Source organism: Sinocyclocheilus rhinocerous, unplaced genomic scaffold (genome assembly GCF_001515625.1).
Source record: "Sinocyclocheilus rhinocerous isolate Xijiao unplaced genomic scaffold, SAMN03320098_v1.1 scaffold1054, whole genome shotgun sequence".
Classification (NCBI taxonomy): Eukaryota; Metazoa; Chordata; class Actinopteri; order Cypriniformes; family Cyprinidae; genus Sinocyclocheilus; species Sinocyclocheilus rhinocerous.
The window spans coordinates 75,218-90,915 of NW_015654511.1; the positions used below are offsets into that span (position 1 = coordinate 75,218).

Below are 15,698 nucleotides of genomic sequence, written 5' to 3' on the forward strand. Positions count from 1 at the left end.
TCTGTGTTAGAGGATCAATTTTAAGCTAATAATGTTTTTTTTATCACAATTTAATGTTAAAATCAAGCTATTCTTTTGGAAAAGTAGTTAGCTAAACTACCAGCTATGCAAACAATGAAATGCTTATATACTGCAATATAAGAAATTCTATATATATCAGGTTATACGTAATCAGTTTATAAGTTAAAAGAGCAATATTAGCAATTAGTGTGACAGCATCAAACTTACTATATATAACCATATAAACAATATATAAACTGAATCAAAAATGTATTTAGCCATATTATATATATATATATATTGCCACAAAGAGGATGTTAAATGCCTGAAAACTGAATGATGATTCAAACAAATAATTTTTATCAGGTTTATTAAAATAAATCATCCGAACAGACTTGTTTAAATAAAGATTTAACTTTATTTGAAAGAGAAAGACATTTCTAGCAGAGCATGTTTGATTATTACCTCTGTTTGCTCATAAAAACAGATTTAGCATTTTGTCAACTACACAGTTTAAAGAAGTGCTTGTTAATGGAAAAATGACACTATTTTGAAAATAAAATCTGCTAGCATCGTCCCTACTTCTAGCTAGTTATTCTCTACACTGGTAGGACTGTAGTATGATTATTAAATATCTGAAGATCTGAAATATGTAAATAACCCCAGTAGCATTTCAATAGAATTCTGGATTGGACATTAAGTAGTTCAGTGCCATCGCTAGCCCAGCCGAGACTTTGGTCAGTTTAATAGAGACTCATCACATTAATCTAATTTTCTTCTTATCTCTAATCTTATTATTACATACGCATAGCTGCTCTGTATAATGAAACAATTGACACAGTCTCTCATATTGTTAAAACCATCAGTTAACCTCAGTGTGAATCAATTTTACTGCGATATTGACCATTTTATCTCATGACTTCTGCGGCCGCAGCTACCAGGTAATCCAATGTAATCAAACTGTAGTCGACTCATTCTCCATTCTGGACTCGGAGCCTCAGCCCTCCTATTGATTTATGTCTCTCTCCAGCCTCCCTCCTCCAAGGCTGTCATGTTTCCCCTATCAGTGATGCTAGCCTCAGGGGCAGGAAGAGATCCTGGTAATTTAGCAGTGTGTCATTACCTATAGGCATGTGACAATGCTAACTCAGACACTCTCTCTGAAACTAGCTGTCACTGCACGGGCATCTCTTCCCGTCTGAGCCGCCGCTGTCCAACTCTTATGAATTTTAATACAATCCCCTTAATGGTTAGGGTCGCCTCTAGCTGAACCGAACCTGGAGTGATGGATGGCTGTGACTCCTGCTCAATCCGGATTTGGTTTTGTTGGAATGGGTTGTTTTATACGGAGCCCCACACATGGCATGCAGGAAAAAAATAGTAGGCTAAATCGTGCGCACAATTTACTATATCGTTCCCTCAATTTATAAATTGTGCGCACGATTCACTAATTCATTCCCTTGATTTGCTAAATCGTGCACACAATTTATAAATCGAGAGAACGAATTAGTAAATTGTGCGCACGATTTAGCAAATCGAGGGAACTATTTAGTAAATCAAGAGAACGAATTAGCAAATTGTGCGCACGATTTAGCAAATCGAGGGAACTATTTAGCAAATCGAGAAAACGAATTAGCAAATCGAGGGAACGGAATAGTAATTGTGTGCACGTTTTAGTACATCGAGGAAACGAATTAGTAAATCGTGCACACGATTGATTTATTTTTTCTTGCATGTCATGTGCGGGGCTCCATAGTTTTAAGTAGAAAACACATGGAATATTGGTGTTCAAAATACTGTTCCTTATTTGTAGTATACAATATATATTTTGTCATTTTTTTGTAGTAAACTTTACTATGTTCTGTTTTTGTATAGTATTCTATTATTTCTGTCAGTTTTGTAGTAATCTATACTATATTCTCTTTTTTTAATATTCTATACCGTATACGTATATGTACTATAAATCTACTCTACTTGCTATATTCTAAGTACTAAAAATGTTTTTTTTTGTGAGTGTGTTGTTTTTTGTTGTGCACTAAATCACACTTGAAGATATCCCCACTGATACCATCACCACATCAAACACCAAAATCTCAATAGAAATGGATTTTGGATTATGTAGCAAGCAACACGATTTATTTGTTTTTTCCCATTTCACTCTTCCTAAAGAAGCTCAGCTCCTTCACTGGAGCCTTTTTTTTACCATGTCAGTGTAACTAGAGTAGTGCAAATTGAAAATTGCCCCATGCCAATAGATTTACTCGGCATCAGCCCGGATGTCAGCGCATGAGGAGTAAGAGGAAACCCTTGACATTTGCCCTGGTGTTGATTCAGTGAGGTGTGATGGAAATGGTGTGCTAACATGGAAAAGCCGGTAGGGCACTTTGCTGTCCCTTTGTTACCAGTAGATCTCACTCCAATCACAAGCTGCCTTGCCAAGACCTTATAGGTACTGCCGAAGCCATATAAATATTTAAAGCCTCAGTGCCGTTGTATTTCTGCTGAGAGCAGCTCGATTTTTAACATGAGCAATATCATTAAGCTTTCTTTATTTATATCAGACACTTTCATTTGTGGTGGTCCACTTACCTGGGAGGCATCTTAAGTGCCCGTTGTTTGTAATAAATCTGTTTTGAGAGTGTCCTCCGGGTACGACATCTCGTACGCCATTTTCCCACCAGCTGACCGGCGTAAAACAGACTGATGGCTTTTGAGGCCGTATCATTCTCCAGTTGCTGCTAGGTAAAGAGATGGACTCTGCTATTGATCAGTTTGGACATGGACCTTGTTAATGAATGACTATAGACCGGTAACTGTAAAGATGGCTTGTGGTTGTTGGTTTATGAAGAAGTAATTGGTCTCTCGGCTCACAGTTTTTTTGTGTTCGGTGGCAAGCTAGTAATTTATGGGTGCTCTAAAGAGGTTATACTTACCCAGGGGACTTTTGATTAATGATTGTTATGTTTATGCACGAAATTCATCACAGTAATGACTCTCTGAATGTCTCTCTTTTCTTCATAAATACTTAATTGTTCAACGTCAATACAGTACCAAAAAACGCTCTTCCCTCACTTTCTCTCATGAGCTGGTCTCTGGGAAAGACCAGGCTGATCTTTGCGACTCGCGTGTCTTGCTTGTGTCTGTTCAATAAAGAGAAGTGCAGGGAAACGTGTGTGGCTTCTAAACTACCATCACCTCTACGAGACGAGGACGGAGGCACGGCTCAGAAATTAAGGCCTGATTCGATGGGAAAGACAGCTGAGTAAAAAATGTATAAATAACCCGAACGTCCCTTCGCTGGCGGTTGCTTCCCTCTGCAGTGAGCTGCTCTTAGGAGAGCAGGGCGAGATTGTTTGGCAAAGACATGTCATTCTTGGCGATGACTCACCCTTTCCTGACAGTTAATGAGCTCTGTCTTTCTCTCGCTTCTCTCCTTATTGTAGGCTGGGCTCACAAATGAACTGCAGTGGGGGTGAGGACATTAGATTTCCTCTGCGCTGCGTCACATACGGCAAGGAAAGCCAAGAACAGACAAATGATTACAGCCGGTATGATACCCAGTGGAAGAAAAAAGCCAAGAGCAAGGAACTATAGGGTCTGACATTGTATAGAGGCTCAAACAGGAACTGCCAGATAATGTGCTACAATTTGAGCCAGTTCCAAACCTAGTTAGTTGCCTGCAAAGGCTGGTTCAATAGACACACTCTTAAAAATAAAGGTTCTTTATTGGAATCTATGGTTCCATGAAGAACCTTTAACATCCATAGAACATTTCCAGGTTTTTTAGTAGAAAGAGGCTCTTTTAAGGCTGATGATACACGGGGCGACTTTTTTTGAGCAATGTTGCTTGGCCACTTTCCCATTGAGAATGGATAACAACTATTAGATCGGTCGTGGGCCCTGTGTCTCATCTGGTTGCCCGTTGGCGGCAACATTGTCCAAAGTTGCCCAGCAACATTGCTCAAAAAGTTGCCACGTGTATCATCAGCCTAAGAACTGTTCACTGAAAGTGTTCTTCTATGGCATTCGCTGCAAAAACAAAAAACCAAACACAAGCCTTTTAAAATCTTTATTTTAAAGAGTATAGGCAGCTGAATTCTCATTTAAAGTCAGAGTGGGTGATTTGGTTCAAAATCATTTTTATGTTATGCTGGTTGAAAGTCCATATGGTCTATATGTATTTCTATCATCTGTGGAAGGCGTGAGACCATAAAATGTTTGTCCAATCAAACCATGGTTAATGTTTGTAAGGGAGATATAACCCGTAGTCGGGCTAGGCACCGTATTGAATTCAACGTGGAAGAAAACTATGCAGTGAAGGGTTGGATTACAGTCTTTACAATTTCACACACTGTATGAAAGTCCTAGATCATGTCATTTTCACAATTCTCATTTTTCACAACTGTTTTATGGAGTATGTACTTCTATCCCTCATAGCCTCATTTTCATTCCTGTCAAAAAAATTATATATGGCGCTACCCTAAGGACTATTTCTCAATTAAAACATTTCTGATGCCACAACGCTATATGCTGTACAATTTTGTCAAATCATACATGTAAGGTGGATTTATTTCCAGGTAATGGTTTTCTTGGGGTTACACTTCAGGAGAAATCTGCAGCCTTTATAGAATGACTAATAAATTTTGCCAGACTTTGCAGATTGCAATATGCTTCTTTGCAGTAATCTACTCATTCAGCACCTTAGGATGCTGCGTGTGGCTCGTCAGCAGGCAGAGAAATGGGGTTCAAGGTTTCTCCATGCTGTTCAGCAGCTCTGGATCTAACTAAATCAGAAGTCTGGAGAAGCCTGACAGGGTCTTTACGAGGCCATGAGCGCCGTGTCACTCAGAATATCCCCCTTTCTGTGTTTACAGAGCCATATGCGATGGATCGCTTGGTTCTTTTTAACAGCAGATGTATGGTTTCTGTTTAGCCTCTCTATGACTGCAGGCTTTCATTTGTGCACCAGCATAAGAGATTTACTTATAATATTCTAAAACAGAAATGGGAGGAACAGTGGCTTGCCTTGTCCCAATAATAAACTGCCGGTCTTTGTCTTTACAGAAGGCTCACCTCAACATCCTGTATAAATCATTTTACTCCATATTTTAATGGAGTTGTTTTATATGCTAAGATGATGCATATATCTTAAAAATAAGATTTACATGCTTTATGTCAAAGGCAATGTGCTTATTTAGCAGTAAGCAGGTAAGTTTTGGTTATTATTTCTTAATAAAGAATATGTTTTGGTAAGATTAAAATTTAGAGGATAACTTGTTTAATTTTATCAGTATCACTTAACTTATTTGTTGTTTTTCTATCCTTTGTCTTCTCCCACAGGTCCACCTGTGAACGTAACATGCAACATTTTTATTAACAGTTTTGGATCCATTGCTGAAACAACAATGGTGAGTATATTGATTAAAGTGATGCAACCCTATAATTTTTTGTGATTCTATTTTTCTTTTTCTCATTTTAATTGTTTTTTTTTTTTTTATATACAAATGATTAGCTTAATTTTCATTCATTCATTCGTTCTTTTTTTTTTTTTTTTTTATATATATATTTTGAATCCAGATTTTAACTGTAGTCCCAGACTTTTGGACCACAGGATTAACATGGACTTGACATGTAGGAAAAAATATTTCTATTATTGTGGCTACGAATTAACAATTAGTTCCCATGACTTACTAATTCATCACCTTGTTTTTAAGTAAATCCTGAGCACTATTTACTAATTCGTTACCTCGTTTGAAGTGCATTGTGCGCACAATTTGCTAATACGTTCTGTTGAATGATATGTGAATAGCCTATTGCACCCTCTATGTGAGCAGGCTATATCTCTGTTACAGTCCTGTCATACTTTATTCATAACAGTAGCAATAGAGGTCTTTTCTCACTACGCAAAAAAATACAATGGGTTTATGAAATTGCGGACAGGAATTAGTAAAACGTACCCACGATTTCACTAAAATGAGCTAACAAATTAGTAAAACGTGCTCACGATTAACTTAAAACAAGAGAGCGAATTAGTAAATCACAAATTGTTAATTTGTGGCCACAACATGAATATTTTTTCCTGCATGTCATGTCTGGGACTCCGTACCACTCACAACAAGGGCGATAACTATAAAGTTTGAATAATCATTCTAATTCTGTGAAAATAGGAATTTCCACACTATACCCGAGTGAAAAAAATATAGTAAAATGTATTTTTAAATACATTTATTTTGTGCTAAGTATACTACAAATACATTTAAGTGTTTATGTGCTTAATAAAAATACTCTGCAATTGTACTTTTGGTATACTGAACTGGTATAATTAAAGTCTGCTGAATTGGAACAACTAATTTTGTACTTAATGCACTTTAATTGTGCAAAGTAGTGCTGAGGACCAATTAAAGATATACTGAAGTATTTTTGACTGTTGCAAGTATACTTCAGGTACACTTTAAATACCTTGCATTTAAAGATACCATACAAAGATCATACAGTCCTTATTAATAGTGATATTAAAACACATTTTAGGCATAATATTAATAAATGTGCATTGTGCAATAAAGAAATACTCCGAAATTTTATATCAGTCTTAAGTTATATGTGAAAAAATATATAGTATAGTATAGTATATTTAGTATGAAATAAATGTATTTTAAATAAATTATGGCATCGTTTTTTTTTACTAGGGTAACAATAACGACACAGATAAACAATATTGTTGGAATCACTTTCAGAATGTTTTTTTTTCCAACTGATGAACAGTAAAATCATTGACACCGAATCAGAATCCATTTTGCTTTAAACAGCTTGAGAATTTCAAGCGGCACGAGCATATAATAAACAGACCATTATCATCCGAGGCTAATATAGTTATCATTCCTGATGCTTTATGTGATCACTCTTTGCATAGTAATGAAAAGATGGTGAATTGAATATGTGAACCCATTGATGATATTGATTATATGTCCGTAACTACCTCTTGAACCATGCTGTTTTTAATGTGTTTTCAATGTCCATGCATTGCTAGATGGTTGCAAAAGCAATGAAAAATTTTCCAAACATTGTTTTGGTGAAGGTCATACTTTTTTCGAGCCTTGATGAGCACAAAACTAAGTAATGCCAAGATTTCATGTTTGGTACCAGCTGAGCAGCTCCAAAACTTCAGCGGCTTTGCTGAAGCCCCTCAAGCAGAACAAATGCAGCACTTTCCACTCTTTCTTTCCTCCATAAGCAGCGGAATTGATCCGAGTTGCTCATGCTCGTGTTCACACTGAGCAAGCGGCGGCGAGGTGGCGGGGCAGGAGCAGGTAACGCCAGCCGTATCGATAAATCTTTAGCGCTTATAGGGCAGCCGAGAACAATGTTTCATCCAGTAATGATCTGAGCGACTCCGGCCACTACAGAGACGGGTGTTCCCCCTGGCCTTTCACTGTCCTAATTGTTTACCCTTTTTTGTAAAGCACGGGGGGCCCACGGGAGAGGCGAGTGGCTATTTAATTAGCTCGCCGGCTCTTTCATTTTCTTGAGGAAGCACGAAAGCGAACGTGTACATTTCAACGTCCGTCATTTGTTAGCAGAGTTGGGCGCGCGAGAGTTGTGCAAACTTTTTCTAATATGTCACCGTCAGGATAGGATCTGGCCTTGGGCTTGAATCGCATTATGAGTGGGTTGTTGCCATAAATCACTCTCCTTAGCCTAGAGAAATCAAATCAGAAAAAAAGCTGATGAATGTGCGCCCACTCCTCGCTTGTTTGCAAAATCATTCTGTCGGAAACTTGCTGTATGTTTGAAGCGTTCGACTGCGGGCGTCCTGTTCGGTTGTAGTAATGGATGTCAGATATTTGCAGTAGACAAGAGCAAAAAGTTTGACTAATTTTGCTATATACAGTGGGTACGGAAAGTATTCAGACCCCCTTAAATTTTTCACTCTTTGTTATATTGCAGCCATTTGCTAAAATCATTTAAGTTAATTTTTTTTCCTCATTAATGTACACACAGCACCCCATATTGACAGAAAAACACAGAATTGTTGACATCTTTGCAGATTTATTAAAAAAGAAAAACTGAAAAATGCTCAGTATTTAGTAGAAGCACCCTCTTGATCTAATACAGCCATGAGTCTTTTTGGGAAAGATCCAACAAGTTTTTCACACCTGGATTTGGGAATCCTCTGCCATTCCTCCTTGCAGATCCTCTCCAGTTCTATCAGGTTGGATGGTAAACGTTGGTGGACAGCCATTTTTAGGTCTCTCCAGAGATGCTCAATTGGGTTTAAGTCAGGGATCTGGCTGGGCCATTCAAGAACAGTCACAGAGTCGTTGTGAAGCCACTCCTTCGTTATTTTAGCTGTGTGCTTAGGGTCATTGTCTTGTTGGAAGGTAAACCTTAGTTCCAGTCTGAGGTCCTGAGCACTCTGGAGAAGGTTTTCGCCCAGGATATCCCTGTACTTGGCCGCATTCATCTTTCCCTCGATTGCAACCAGTCGTCCTGTCCCTGCAGCTGAAAAACACCCCCACAGCATGATGCTGCCACCACCATGCTTCACTGTTGGGACTGTATTGGACAGGTGCCTGGTTTTCTCCACACATACCACTTAGAATTAAGGCCAAAAAGTTCTATCTTGGTCTCATCAGACCAGAGAATCTTATTTCTCACCATCTTGGAGTCCTTCAGGTGTTTTTTTAGCAAACTCCATGCGGGCTTTCATGTGTCTTGAACTGAGGAGAGGCTTCCGTCGGGCCACTCTGCCATAAAGCCCCGACTGGTGGAGGGCTGCAGTGATGGTTGACTTTCTACAACTTTCTCCCATCTCCCGACTGCATCTCTGGAGCTCAGCCACAGTGATCTTTGGGTTCTTCTTTACCTCTCTCACCAAGGCTCTTCTCCCCCGATAGCTCAGTTTGGCCAGACGGCCAGCTCTAGGAAGGGTTCTGGTCATCCCAAACGTCTTCCATTTAAGGATTATGGAGGCCACTGTGCTCTTAGGAACCTTAAGTGCAACAGAAATTTTTTTGTAACCTTGGCCAGATCTGTGCCTTGCCACAATTCTGTCTCTTATATATATATATATATATATAATGAAATAAAAATTAAATAAAATCATTATTAATCAGCAAAAATGTAAAAGGTAACATACAAAAACCAACAAATATTGTAGTTAATAGATTATATAAAATTATAAAAATTTATAGCAACTTGCTTGTCTCTTTTAACGTAAAAAACTGTGCCATCATATAAGTACATTACATTATACAGTATATACTACATTTTATTAAAGAAATTCTTACTTTTATTCAGTAAGGATGCATTAATTTAATATAATTAATTAATTTAATTAATCCACAGGTGACAGTAAAGACTTTTTTTAATGTTACAAAAGATTTCTACTTCGAATAAATGCTTTCTATTCATCAAAGAATCCTGGGGGGAAAAAACTGTATCACCGTTTCCAGAAAAATATTAGGCAGCACAACTGTTTTTAACACTGATAATAATCAGAAAAGTTTCTTGAGCATCAAATCAGCATATTAGAATGATTTCTGAAGGATCATGTGACACTGAAAACTGGAGTAATGATGCTGAAAATTCAGCTTTGCATGACAGGAATAAATTACATTTTAAAATTATTTCTGTTCTAACTATTTTTAATCAAATAAACGCAGCCTTTGTGAGCGTAAGAGACTTGGCTGACCCCTATCCCGATAACCACTATCCTGTGATAGTGACATGATTACATAGTGAGTTTCAAAACAGAGCTCAGCTCAGGGCTGTTTCTTTATCTAGCTTTAGGATCGTTTGAGACAGAGTTAATAATCATAGATTTAAAACAGTTTGGGTGCATTTCTTAAAGAGATAGCCACCCAAAAATGACAAATCTCTCATTATTTGCTTATATTCATGTTGGTCCAGTCCTGTATGCTGTTATTTCCATGATAATAAAAATTCATAGTGACCACAAGCTGACAAAAGACACCATAGAAATGGTCTGTACAACTTAAAGGAACACTCCACTATATTTGAAAATAGGCTCATTTTCCAACTCCCCTAGAGTTAAACAGTTGAGTTTTACTGTTTTCGAATCCATTCAGCCGATCTCCGGGTCCGGCGGTAGCACTTTTAGTTTAGCTTAGCATAGATCATTGAATCTGATTAGACCGTTAGCATCTCGTTCAAAAATGACCAAAGAGTTTCTATATTTTTCCTATGTGTACATTAATGAGGAAAAAAAATTAACTTAAATGATTTTAGCAAATGGCTGCAATATAACAAAGAGTGAAAAATTTAAGGGGGTCTGAATACTTTCCGTACCCACTGTATATGCGTGAATTTCCGTGACGTTAAATGAGTATAATGTGCATTTGCTGAGGAGAACAGATGTTTACATAACACCTGAGATACCGGTAATGAAGCCGCTATGTATCGCTCTGTTGTTTTTGCAGGGTTCATTTTGCATCCGTAGGCTGTTTATCATAAAGGAAAAATATTGACATAGTACAATCGATGGGACTTGTTCTTTTCCCGTGCTATGGTGGCTGCGCTCTCCGAAAGGCAAATCTAATAGCCTGAGACAGATGATTCTCCTCCATCAAAATATTTCGAAAGTCTTGGGTCACCTTACATTAGGATAATTGCCCTGAAATGTCCTTGCATGTTGAAGCTGATTGCCATTGCAAAGGTCATCCACTATATTTTGTGCCGTGCCGATCATCCCAAGGTACATTAGTGCCCAGACAGTTTAATGGTCTCCCTGAAATGATATAACCGCATGCCTGTTTTGGAGAAGAATGGACAATTATGGCAGCGTGTTGGGGCGAAATGCCACTGCTTTACAGTGTCTGCTTTTAAACACTGGCCATCTCACCTGTCTGTCTGCATGGATAACAATTATCTCAAGCAAAATGTATACTGAGAGGACACCAAATTTACTTAGACTAATATTAGACATAGTAGCAAAAAAAAAAAAAAGCATGTTCTTGTGGAGCTTCACAGGTTCCTGAAGCTGATTAAATGTGCTTGCTTCCTCACCTCTGATCTGTTGACATGGCTGTCTTTGTGCGCCCAACAGGATTACAGAGTGAACATTTTCCTGAGACAGCAGTGGAACGACCCACGGCTGGCCTACAGCGAATATCCCGATGACTCCCTTGACCTTGATCCCTCCATGTTGGACTCCATTTGGAAACCTGATCTGTTCTTTGCCAATGAAAAGGGAGCCAATTTCCACGAGGTTACTACTGACAACAAGCTTTTGAGGATCTCCAAAAACGGGAATGTTTTGTACAGTATAAGGTGAGAGGACAATATATAATCTAATTCTGTCAATAATACATTATACGGTGTGTTCGCACACTTGTAAGGGAGACCGGGGCTAGTTGTCACAGCAGTGTTTACGGCTGTCAGTAATTTCTCAGGGTGGGTTTATTTCTGTGTGCCCTTTGAAAAAAAGGACATACAGTTCATTAAACACACGTTGACCTTTTGGATAGCATGGCTCAGGTCATGTTGTCACACTATATGGTGTAAGTTGTCGCAGTGGAGCCTCAGCACTATATTTTTAGTCGACTGAAGTGAAGAACAGAATGATGTTTAAGTTATTCACTGATAATCCTCTACTCCGCTGCAGGTCTCAAATCAAATTTGGCATCTATGTTCCAGGTTGGACATCAGTAACATCAAACATTATTGGTTCTCCAGTGTCTCATAACCAGGTGTTTCATAAAACCAGAACGGCTTACGCCATATTTGATTTGAGAGCTGCAGTGGAGGTGGAAATTATCAGTGAAAAACAACTGATGGCAGCGAGCAAATAATGGCAGAATTGTAATTATAGGTGCAGTGTTGATATTGTTAATCAAAGCTAAAACCATTAAAAAAAATTTGCGTTATTTGAAGTAAAGTTGAAATCTAATAAAATCTGAATAATATTACACTGTAACCAGATGCACATGATAAAAGGTTTTTTTTTTCCTTGTTAATCAGAGTTTTTGTCTTAACCAGCCATGAAGGAGATACAAGATGAGTGACAGCAGATTCTATTTTAGAAATTATTTGTATTTCTGTGACGTCGTGGCTGGAACAACACCACACAAACTATGGCAATAATAATCTCAGGTTCTGATTATGTGCTTATTTAATGTTAGTTTGCGTCACTTTTATAGCCTTACTGAAAGCAACAATGGATATTTTACTTCAGATCTTAAAAATAAATTAAAGGAAACATAAACATTAAAACTGTGAACTCATTGTGAACCGACAAGCGTATTCCAAGACAAAAATTGTATCAGTCACTCAGTATGTATTTTAATCATTTTTAAATGGTTTAATAATTATGAGTTAGATAGTGCAAAGAGAGACTGGCCATACACCCTTCTGACTGGCTGTGATTTTTGATTGATATTGTAGCCATATTGTAGTATGTTGTGGACAAATGAATTACTTGTTGCTGGAGTCTTATCGCATCACATCTGGTTAGGACAGGGTATTGTAATATTAGCTGAAAAAATTAAAATTATAAATGTTGCTAACTAATTTAAATCAATTGAAGTATTAAAATTTCTAAAATTCTAAAACGAATTATTAACTCTTTCCCGCCATTGATGGAATTTTCCATCAATGAGACAACGCTTTCCCGCCATTTCTGTGTGTTTTCACTGTTATATGGTAGGAGGCGCTATTACACATTTTCTGAACAAGTATTGAATCTCAGGATCAAAACACATAGAAGAAGAAGCAGAAACAAGCGATTGCATATGTAAGCAGATGCATATGTAAAATAACACGATCATCAGGTCTTAAACAGCATATAAATCAAAAAGCGATCTACTCCATCTATGTTTTGATCATCAATCTGAATCTAATCCAGAACAATAAAGTGGTTTTCTCAGTTTTTTGAACAAAATGTTGCTTTTTTTATGAAACTCACCCACTTTCAAGTGTTGATTAAAGAGCAGGTCATATGGGTTTTTGAAAAATTTCTTTTTTGCAGTTTGTAACGTAGCTATCGTTCAATGTAAACAGTCTGCAAAGTTGTTAATCAAAAAAGTGCATGATAAATGAAGATATTGTCTCTCAAAAGAATGAGTCGACTCTGAACCGCCTTAACGAGTCGTTATATTTTCAAATCTTCTGCCTGTTACCTATATACGTCACAAGGTAACACATTTGCATAATCCCCGCCTGCCCGCGAAATACGAACTCTCTGACGTGCCCACAAACACTTCAGCTAGAAACGCCCTGATCAAGTCATGCTTGCGATGGAGTTTCCGGTTGAGCGACTGCATCGGTATCATCCTCGGACTCGGGCTCGAATTGATAAGGTAATATCGATGCCATTTTTGTAATCGTATAGCATCTTTGTTTACAAGTAAACCTCTGGAGCAAAAAATTTATTATGGTAATGGGCGTTTTGTTTCTGACACGCATTGTATACGGAAAGACCAATCACAACTGGCTTGGCCAGCTGACCAATCAGAGCAGAGTAGGCTTATGTAAGGGAGGAGTTTACAGATCTTAAGCTCAGAACTGCTTCGAACAAATCCTTTCGTAATCATTGAAAAATTATTGTAATATTAAATGTATATTCTGAGAAAATTACAATGTTTTCTGACCTTAGATGCATTTAAACCTGTTGTTAGTGACTCCAACACAATATCAGGACACTTTAAAATACCATATGACCTGCTCTTTAAAAAAAAAGAATGCATAAAGCTAGAATAAAACATTTTTGTTTGTTTGTTTGTTGATTTAAAAGCAGAGGCCCTATTATTTCTTTTGACATATTGCATGTTCAGATATTAATACAACTAAATATTCTGGGGGCCATGAAAATTTTGTGAAAATGATAAAAAAAAAATGCTGGTGGTGGCTGGCAAAAAAAAAAATGCTGGTGAAGAAAGAGTGAAGTATTAAAATGACTAAAACTAATTATTAATAATACTAATACAAATTACAAATTATAAATGCAATTTCTGAAAATTCAAAAGCTAATTCAAAATATTAATAATATTATATGGCATAATATTATATAATAATACAAAAAAAATAAAAAATACTGATTGGGTGAAGTGTTCCTTTAAATTTGAACGGTTTGACCAATGAGGAAAAAGGAGGAAAGTACAAGCTGTCTAATTTGATCTGTGGTGGAGTTTGTTGCTGATGGCGGCTGTTGTTGTTCTCAGAATAACACTGATTCTGGCCTGCCCCATGGACCTGAAGAATTTCCCTATGGATGTGCAGACCTGTATAATGCAGCTGGAGAGCTGTAAGTATGCCCTGATCCTTTCAGCCAGATGGAGAGGATTTATTCAGTGGTGCAGAGATGGATGTTGTACTGGCTGGCACCAGCAGATGAAGAGTGTAGTGATTTAAGGCCGCCTTCAAGTAGATTCAGCAGTCAGCAGAGAGTCGCTTTCAGCACAAGCCAGCGCCGGCCCTTCCTGCCATTACAGTTCTCTGTTATTTACTACTGATTCTCAAATTTGCCAGATTATAGCGTGTTTCTGCAGGGGGAACTTTGATTGAAGCTTTTTGATGACCATGAGTAAAATGACAGATGTGGCAGGGTTTTTTGTTGAGGGGAAGATAGTTTCGGAGTGGGTGACAGAGGGGGTTATGTAATATTTGAACAAATCTCTCCCATTAAAATACGTTTTCTGCATGTCAAGCAGGCAAGCGCACTAGCTTTGATTTTGGTCTGTGCGATTTATTTCCACATTTTGCTGTTATATATATTGATTTTTCATGAAATGTATGTTCAGTGCTGGGTAGTAACTGATTAAATGTAATCTGGATTACGTAATCAGATTCCAAAAATTACGTACTTGTAATTAGAGTATATCCCATTTTAAAATACTCATAATCAGATTACAGTTACTTTTTTATGGATTACATAATTACATACGATTCACACAATGGCCGTAAGTTATTCATAATTTATCGATTCTCCCAAATTCGTATTTTTTCTCTTCTAAATTCTACTTTCTAAAAATCCTACTGTCATGCCATTTAGCTTTGACTATATTCACAAATGTCATGTAAATAAATTTGCAAACCATGCTTCTGAATTTAAAGGAACACTCCACTATTTTTTAAAATAGGCTCATTTTCCAACTCCCCTAGAGTACATCGTGTACTAAGACGATTTTTTTAGGCTGATATGGCTAGGAACTATACTCTCATTCCGGTGTAATAATCAAGGAACTTTGCTGCCGTACCATGGGTGCAGCATGCGCAATGATATTACGCAGCGCGGTTGAAAATATTCCCAGCTAGGTAACTTCCAATAAGCCTATTTTCAGGCGCTGCGTAATATCATTACGCCGGAATCGGCCTAGAAAATCGCAACTTTTCATTTTCCGTCGGTCTTAGAAAGTTAGTATTTCAATAATTTTAACAACACATGCACATGTTTACAGTTCTCTGATGTCGGTTAATAGTCACATTGTCATGCAAGTAAACAAATAAATATATTTCTGTCATGACAACTCTCAGAGGGATTGGCATGGTAATGTACATGACATTGTTAATGTATTTGGTCTTGGCGGAATAGATCTGCTATGCTGCTGCTGCTGCGGCAGAGCAAGTACCGAGACTTGCTACTGCCAATACATCCACGATATGCTGCTGTAAGCATGTAAGAAATACTGCTGCTGCACATAGAACACATATGAATAACCCCATATAGCATACATGAATCACCC

At 37.6% G+C, this 15,698-nt stretch overlaps 1 protein-coding gene across 1 annotated transcript in view; it reads left to right on the forward strand.

Moving 5' to 3' along the window:
* LOC107717398 (glycine receptor subunit alphaZ1-like) overlaps window positions 1-15,698 on the forward strand; it is a 49,777-nt gene that overhangs the window by 14,442 nt on the left and 19,637 nt on the right. Inside the window, exons 3-5 of the mRNA XM_016524128.1 lie at window positions 5,341-5,408; window positions 11,066-11,289; window positions 14,178-14,260. Coding sequence (XP_016379614.1) covers window positions 5,341-5,408; window positions 11,066-11,289; window positions 14,178-14,260 — 375 coding nt within the window. The remainder of the gene's footprint in view (window positions 1-5,340; window positions 5,409-11,065; window positions 11,290-14,177; window positions 14,261-15,698) is intronic.